Below are 8333 nucleotides of genomic sequence, written 5' to 3'. Positions count from 1 at the left end.
GCAGCAGTTTTCTTCAAATGATAACAAAAAACCAATGCTGTCCGCAAATCGTAGTTCGTAGGCACAAAACTCGACATGTTTAAGGTTATAGAAAAATATACCGGTGTATGGAACTTGGGTTGTTGTGTGTTGAAAATCTTCGTCAGCTGTTAGAGGGAGAAGATGGCGCTGCAGAAGCGGTCTTACGGTCCCTAAACTGATGGCTAGCACCATCTATAGAGAAATTCCGGTTTCATACTTTTACACCTGGTAAATAGATCATCTTTACCAATCTGGATGGAAAAAATATAAAATATATTCATTTTCGTCTTAAATAAGGAAAACATGTCTCTCATCTGAAAATTATTTGATATGATGTTATGTTCCATATTCTGAACTCACTTTTCAACAAGATGAATTAAATAATAGACGCCTATGCGTGAAACCTGAATCAGTCTACGGTTTGGAGGTTAAATTTCAACGAAACAACAAATTTCGATTTTGTCTCCTTTGATCTGTTCTTTTTAATTAAACTAATGCAATAAATTAAAGCATAATAAAATATACTTGTTTCACTATAACATATTTCACCAATTCAGCAGTGCAACTAAAAAGAACAGACCACTCATTAATTAATCCACTTTATTCCCGTATTAAACTGTCAATACAATTAATTAATCCATTTTAATCCCGTATCAAACTGTCGACTGTGAAAGCTTATTCGACAGTCGATTACGACTGTCAACTCTTAATGGACCAATTATAATAGACTAGTTACATGACATTCACTATGATAGGCCCTACAGACAATAAGTGCTAGTCATATCGATCTTCACAGTCAATGGTGTGATGGTCTGATGTGGTCTGACTTTACAGAAAAAGACTGAAATAAAGACTGCGTTCAGAAAACACATTGATCATGAATAGTCAATGATTATTAGTCTTTTTTGTGTTAGATCTTTAAATTTAAAGCAATTACGTTGACGAATTAGTCAACCGTTTTTAATTTTATGTGTGATCTGCATAATTTTTATTATAAATTTTTATAAAGTTTCTCTTAAAAACAATACTATCTAAAAAATTATTGAGATGAGTAGCTCTGCTTACCTTATCTTCCATCTAGATACATTAAAAGCAAAATTATCTTCATCTCATCTTTGACGAATTTTCAAATTTTCCGCTCGTTTTCATCTAGATAAATCTGAAATTATCGGAGGCAAACACTACTTATATACAATGCAGCAAAGAGACAATTTTTTTCTTTATACACATATATATTAGTTGTATTTATATATTATTGTATTTAATTGTGTGAATTTTCATATTCATAGAAAGTATCATAATGGAATAACAAACGGAAAAACAGTCGATATAACATGACACGCCAAGTTACTTTTGCACTAGAGCATTCTTTAGCTGCACGCTTTGCACTCTGTAGTTTTGGCTTGCACTGGTTTGGTTCAGTTCAGTTCTTGTGTAGTCCGAATCCAGCTATAAAAATCAAACCTTTGCCCATATCAGACTACGAATTAGAATTGAGTTTAGATTAAAATTTAACCAATCGGAACAAAGTTCATTAAACCTAAGTTTAGTGAATCTTTTTCTGATTGGCCAAATTTTAATTCAATCTCAATCCTAATCCGCAGTCTGGTACGGGCTTTAGGCCTGTTTTACAATTTCATTCTACAATGTCATATGTCGCTGTCGGATGTCAAAATATAGACGATGGTCCAATGAAGGAAACTCACTTTCGAAAAATAAATTCTCTCATTGGACCATCGACTGTGTTCCGACACCCGACTCTGGCTTACGAAGTATTATAGAACAGACCTTAAGACTTTAATGACACCTTTCCGTCAGCCTTATGGCTTCACGGCAAGTATTTCCGCGTTCTGTGCACAAAAGCCATTAGACTTGTTCTACAATACGCCGTATGTCGTTGTCGGATACTGGAACGTAGCCGGTGATCCAATGAGAGAATTTTCGAAAGATAATTTTTTTCATTGGACCATCGGCTATGTTTTAGCATTTGACAGCGAAATACGACATATTGTAGAACAGACCTCAGGCCAATATCCCATTGCGCGGAAATCTTCAGCAAAAGGGAATGTGCGGAGCCAACGCAACTAATCATCCATTCCGTTCTTTTCGTGACAGCTGTGATTGGTCACGTTAATTCCGCACGTTTCGTTGAGGATTTCCGCGCATTGAGACACCGGCCTTATGTATGAATTCGAAAAAGATATTTATGTATATACATGTGTACAATTTGTCGTCGCGTTATACTTACATACATATTTTTGATAAAATCTTTCCGGCGGAACGCATTTGTCTGGAATCTCATTTTAAGGTCAATGTTAGTGATGTTGTGGCTTGCCAGTTGGCTGCCTGTAACCATTGAGCAATGAGAACGTATACAATTTTATTGAATCTTTTAGGTTATATTTGTACTAAATAGTTTATTTATTATTATTAATTATATAGCTATTAATTCATTATTTTGTCCGTCATGTCGCCGATAGGATGCAGAATTTTTACAAAATTATATAGAAATAGGTTGAATAACTTATCACAGCGAATTATCGGAGCTAGATTATCTACCGAAAAAAATGCGGAATCTGTCAAGAATATTAATCTTGCGCCGGAGCCAAGAAAAATTCATGCTGCAGTACTGAAGGAATTCTCCATCCCTCTTGTTATAGAAAATTTGAAACCACCAAAAAAAGTGCAACACAGTGAGGTTTGTATAAATGTGACTATGTTCAGCAGAGAAAGCAGTTTTGCAACTGTTGTAAAATCTCATTGGCATGCTTTTAAATTTAATCAAGATTAAGAGCATACACAAATCAGATTCATGAATTTGACAACAAAAACTGCAAAACTGTTTTTTTTTGCTGAATGTAGCTAATGTCATGTTGCAGGAAATCTAGTTCTTGTTATATGTAGCTATTAGAAGCTCCTATCCATATTCCATTCTTTGTATTCTTATTGCAACGAATATTTTAAATTTAATATATATACTTTTGTAACATGTATATTTAAGTAATAATAATATGATATCTAAAATATATTTTAATAACTACAGCTATATTTTTACACCTATATTTTACATTTTTAGGTCCTTATTGATGTTTATTACTGTGCCTTGAATGCTTCTGATATACTTCTTAGTAAAAATTTATATATATTTGAACCTAAATTGCCAACAGTTCTTGGTTATGAGGTTGTTGGAAAGCTAATTGAAGTAGGTACAGAAGCAGAAAAAAAAGGCTTTACTGTTGGTGACAAAGTAATTGCTCTTAATAAAGACCGATTTGGAGGTTTGGCTGAGAGATGCCTAGCTGAAGTTGGGGTAGAATATGTATAAAAAAATATAAAATTTCAGAGATAAAAATTTGAGATGATATGGTCTATAATAATATTTTGTTTGGTTTAGGATATATGGAAAATATCTTCCGAATTGAAATTTATAGATGCTGTGAGTATTTTAGACAATTATATCACTGCTCTGGTTGCATTAGAGACAAAAGTCAATCTTGATGAGAATGACTTGATCTTAATAAATGTTGGCATAAGTGGTATTGGTCTAGCAGCTGTGGATTTAGCTACAAACGTCTTTAGAGCTAAGGTGTCTCATGCATATTTAAATATTAAATATTTAATATTTTTAGTAAATATTTCACAAATTTCAATTGTATATTTTTATATTGCTATCTTGTCATTTATTTATTTAATTACATTTATATTTATTTAACTTTAATAATAAGTAGTAACAAATAAGTTCTATAATTTATATCCTTCCTAGTTCTAACATCAATAATTAAATATTGCGTGAAATTAAGTCTCATTCAAAGAAAATTTTGTAAATGATAAATATATTTGATTAGTACTTTACTATGTAAAGTTTCTATATACTTGCAACTGTCATTGTTTGATGATGTTAAGCGAGAAAACGTATGCCAAGAATTCTTGCGATATATGTTCAAATAAAAAATGCCCATAAAATAACATTTGTGATCAATTCAGCACATTAATAAGATGTTCTGAACACTTGTTCCTTTTACTCTAACAATCCACACATGTTCCTTTTACTCTAATAATCAATAATTAACCATAAAATTAATATTGACAAAATTACGAGAAATAATGAAAGTTAAAAAAGAAGATTGCATATTATTTAATTATATGGTTATTTAATGATTGTTAGAGTAAAAGCAAAGTTTTCGGAGCATTTTATTAGTGTGTTAAATCGATCACAAATGTTATTTTATGTATATATCTTTTTATTTGAACATATATTTCAAAAATTCTCAACATACATTTCTTCGCTTTTAACGTCTTCAAACAAAAACAGTTATAGTGAATATACAGGAGCTTTAACACATTATTAAATTGCGTAGGTCATTGGAGTCTGTGCTACAGAAGATGGAGCAAATCTAGTCCGGGAGAAAGGAGCATTCACATCTCTCAAATATAAAAGTAAGAAGTTACTGAAACAAATAGAAGAAATCGCGGCTGAGCGAGACATTAAAGCAATCTTTGACGATATCGATGGAGAATACTTTAAAAAAATGTTAGATTGGTGAGTCCTGCAATTTTTACAGTTGGTAGATTTTTAGGAGATTCCAAGAAAACTGTGTTGCTCGGGTTGTCTCCAAGTAAGACGTATTGTTGAAATACATAATATTTTTTTAGTTTCACCAATGTCTACAAAGACGCAACGTTAAAGGAATTGCTGCGCGACGATAATTTTGCGGTAGTAGTACATCATCTTTCTCGCGAAGGTATTTACTTTGTATCTAAAGTATCCATAACTTAATAGTGATCAATGCATTCACTTATTGCTTCTGTCATGTAGGACGAGTGATTATAGCTGGCACAGCAACGACTATAACCGACGCTCATTCTGAGGTGCAGAAGAGTTCCTTCAGTGTCAGCGGCTTCAGTCTTACGGAGTATAGGAAGAAAATGCCTGACGTATATCGGCACGTTATACTTGTAATTTCTAGCATTTGCAAAATGTATCGAAAATTTTAATAATCTTGTTCATTTTTATAAATTAGTCAAGCCGGAGACGAAATTCTACAATTTCTTGAGGAAGGACTTATTACGCCATCTTGCTCATTGATTGTTGGCTTACACAAAATCAATGACGCCTTTCAGTTCGTTTCTGAAAGTAAATCTTCAGGTAAAGTAAGTAACAGAATTCGCAAATTTTTTCTTAGTTTTTAAATGTAAGATTGCTAATATAATTATAAAAATACGTTATTAACGCCTTGTTAATTTTGCAGGTTGTTATTGACATTAGGAATAAGGAAGCCAATGTAATAAAAGTGAAGAATTAAATAGATTTGAATATTCTGTGATCTTTAGGTACTAATATTTTTTAAAGATAGCAAAAACATTATTGAAAGAAATATAAGTAAATATTGCGTTTAACGGAGCAACGAGATACGACTGTGCCCTTGATATATATTGTCAAGGTCAAGATCTTGAATAACATTCAAAAAGTTTTAGCCGTCGTTAATTGTTTATTAAAAAGTTATCAAGAAAAGTTGTTTAGAAATCTTATGAAAGTTACTGAAAGCTGTTATTATAACAATATATATCAAGGCCAAGATTTCCTCAAAGATGAGAAGAAAATAACAAATAATTTCATATAATTATAATTTTATCATAATCATAACATACTCGTACATATTTGGCTCTTGAAACAAACTTTTCGCTTTACTAAAATATGTATGATGAGCCTATCTTATGCTAAAATTAAAACATTGAAGATTAGCATAGACCCCTGTGCAAAATATATCTACTAAATAGAAACAAATAAATATAAAAATATAATAGAATAATTATAAATTCAGATAAACATTTTTAAAATAAATAAATTATAAGTTATCGACATACCTTGCGTAAGGTCTTTTGCTAATCTTCACTATTTTAATTTTAATAATAAACCGATTCACAACTTAATATAAGGTAAAAGGTTTCAGTTACACCAGCCAAAATGTGTCCAATCTGTATATATATTTTATATATAATAATAATAATACAATAAATATAGTAAATAATAAAAATATAATACATATAATAAATATAATAAATATAATAAGTAATATAAAAGTATAATGATGTTTATTAATTAAAGATGCCTATTATATCAACTATATTCTTGTCAATAAGATGTATTATGAAACCATAATATCAAAAAATACATGAATGTGATGTCACACTTTTGCAACACTAAATGATTGTCCGCGCGGTTGCAGGACTTCTTCGTTTCCACTTTCGCGGCAGCGGACCCACCTCAGCTAGCTCAATTTTTATTTTTGCGATAACGAGTCTAATTCTTCGCTAGCCCGATTGGTAGAGCGTCGTGGTTTTTTCACCTTCTTCCTCGATATTCGCGAACAATTCGAGGAGGAGTCGGTAGAGATAATAAAGTAAAGACGAATTTAACATGTAAATAACAATTCTTTAATTCGCCTGACGACCTTCAATTACATGCAACTAATCGATACCACGGAAGATCCCATACGCAATTAAAAGAGAACTATGGCTCGGCCGAGATGTTATACAAGATTCTTTATGCGGCGGATATAAGCCGCTTGACAGCAGCTATAATAACGTGCATCGTATAAACAAAAAAAGCTCTTTTGTTCAGTTTCGTTACGCGAATCTCACCGGGTTTCCCAATGGACGCCAGCCGAGTCCTTTCAGGCAATAATTATTGCTTTCTGGCCGATCATGTACACCATTTGGTTTAGCTCGTTCGCCAAAAGCAGTTTTCCAAAAAAAAACCCGCTATTCAATAATACGGCTCCTAATAAATTACGTATAATACCGACAAATAATATCCGAGGACTACCGGCGACTAAAGAAGGTAACCGAGTCTCCGGGATTTCTACGTTCGAGATCCTTTTGAGCATGGCCCTCGTTGCCCTGCAATGTGGCCTCAAAATCTCGCACGTCCATGCGTCCCGACCTTCAGGGCGCGACGAACCCTAAGCGAATCCAAATTCCTGGTCTACTACTCGCGCAGATGCCGCCGAGAAGCGGCGGCAACCGACTTGGAATTACAACGCGACTGTAATTGTTCCTATCCGCGCCTGTACATAGTTTCTCGCTCACCCACTTGTCACCAGAAGCTCGCCTCTCCTCCTCAGGATTTCGTCCCTCTCGTTCGGCAGCTTCGCTCGCTCGCTATCGAGTCGGGACGTTCGTTTCACTCGCTGTTGGGCCACTCAGTGACGAGCAAAAATTCGCATCATCACAGTGATTTTCTAATTTGTAGGTCCATTTAAAAATAAATTCAGCTAATGAACATAATGAGCTTTTCGACGTTCGTAACGTAATATATTTCCTCGTATTTCACGCCAGAGACGTTCTTTATTTTAGGAATGTACTCTTGTTTTGGGATCAATAAAATTGGTTTTGTGATTGACTTTTTGATTAATATAATTTTCATATTTTATGAACGCCAAGAATAGTTAATATAATTATAATTAATAGTTTCAGGTTTTATTTTTTGACAGATTATATCCCCAAGCAACACGTAAACGTTCGAGGAACGTTCGCTTACGTTCACTTGGTTTGGTTATATTCAAACAAAGTGGGAACGTTCGAAGAACATACGTTCTAGAACCTTTAATATACGAGTATATCTTACGTAGCAAAAGTGTCGCAATATCACATTTATGCTGCTCTGTTACAATCCCATTTTTTAATTAAAATATATACTCGTACATCTTGAAGTTTGATTATGTCTATTTATAACAAATTATTTAAAAATATATTAATTGCTAAAAGATATTAACCCTTTTAGTGCCGGGAGCCGATATATCGGCTCCTGCTACACCGGCGAGAAGTGCCAGAGCCGATATATCGGCCCGCACCTTGTAGCGCTTTACTATTCGCATTGCGAGAGATCTCTATCAAAATAAATTTAAAATACGTTATAAATAGTCTAATTTCATTACGAGAGAATTAAAATAAATAATTTTTAAATATTGCTTTTCGTTTAGTTTTTATGAGTCTTTTACCAAATCCTAGTAAAATCGGCCGGTTATCTTCGCATAAGCACCTCTTTTTCGCCCGGCACTAAAAGGGTTAATATATTAATATCTTCATCTTCCAGATGTATATATTTTAATTGAAAAATGGAATTGTAACAGAGCAGCATAATTGTGATACTGCGACACTTTTGTTACGTAAAATATATATTAAAAGTTCTAAAACGTATGTTGTTCGAACGTTTACATGCTGCTTGGGTCCATTAGTGTTTTTGTTTGACGGTCTTTTACAAGCATGATGACATTTACTCGTATTTTTTTTATCTCCAAATGCACATTAAC

The 8333-nt window shown here is 33.1% G+C and overlaps 1 protein-coding gene across 5 annotated transcripts; it reads left to right on the top strand.

The window, feature by feature from the left end:
• Positions 1-2142: 2142 nt before the first annotated feature.
• On the top strand, positions 2143-6025 carry LOC106744151 (quinone oxidoreductase-like protein 2). 5 transcript variants are annotated; one of them, XM_014618643.1, is made up of 9 exons: positions 2143-2417; positions 2502-2719; positions 3098-3340; positions 3416-3607; positions 4380-4561; positions 4675-4763; positions 4838-4964; positions 5043-5167; positions 5271-6025. In XM_014618643.1, the coding sequence occupies exons 1-9, from the start codon at positions 2384-2386 to the stop codon at positions 5279-5281; spliced, it is 1221 nt and encodes a 406-aa protein (XP_014474129.1). In that variant the 5' UTR covers positions 2143-2383; the 3' UTR covers positions 5282-6025. The 5 variants fall into 5 exon arrangements, with proteins under 5 accessions (XP_014474129.1, XP_014474124.1, XP_014474125.1 ...); XM_014618638.1 differs by having other exon boundaries at positions 2144-2417; positions 5043-5172; positions 5271-5340; XM_014618639.1 differs by having other exon boundaries at positions 2145-2417; positions 3098-3331; positions 5043-5172; positions 5271-5340.
• The last annotated feature ends 2308 nt before the right edge of the window (positions 6026-8333 follow it).

Source organism: Dinoponera quadriceps, unplaced genomic scaffold, assembly GCF_001313825.1.
Source record: "Dinoponera quadriceps isolate SergipeBrazil2010 unplaced genomic scaffold, ASM131382v1 scaffold1375, whole genome shotgun sequence".
Taxonomy (NCBI): Eukaryota; Metazoa; Arthropoda; class Insecta; order Hymenoptera; family Formicidae; genus Dinoponera; species Dinoponera quadriceps.
Note: the sequence above shows the minus strand (reverse complement) of the source record. Positions and strands in the feature narration are given on the sequence as shown.

Bases quoted from the DNA above. Each gene is read 5' to 3' on its own strand.
- LOC106744151 (XM_014618638.1), top strand. From the start codon at position 2,384: ATGAGAACGTATACAATTTTATTGAATCTTTTAG. The intron at 3,341-3,415 runs GTATAAAAAAAT...TGTTTGGTTTAG, and splicing joins CTGAAGTTGGGGTAGAATAT to GATATATGGAAAATATCTTC. The intron at 4,562-4,674 runs GTGAGTCCTGCA...ATATTTTTTTAG, and splicing joins TTTAAAAAAATGTTAGATTG to TTTCACCAATGTCTACAAAG.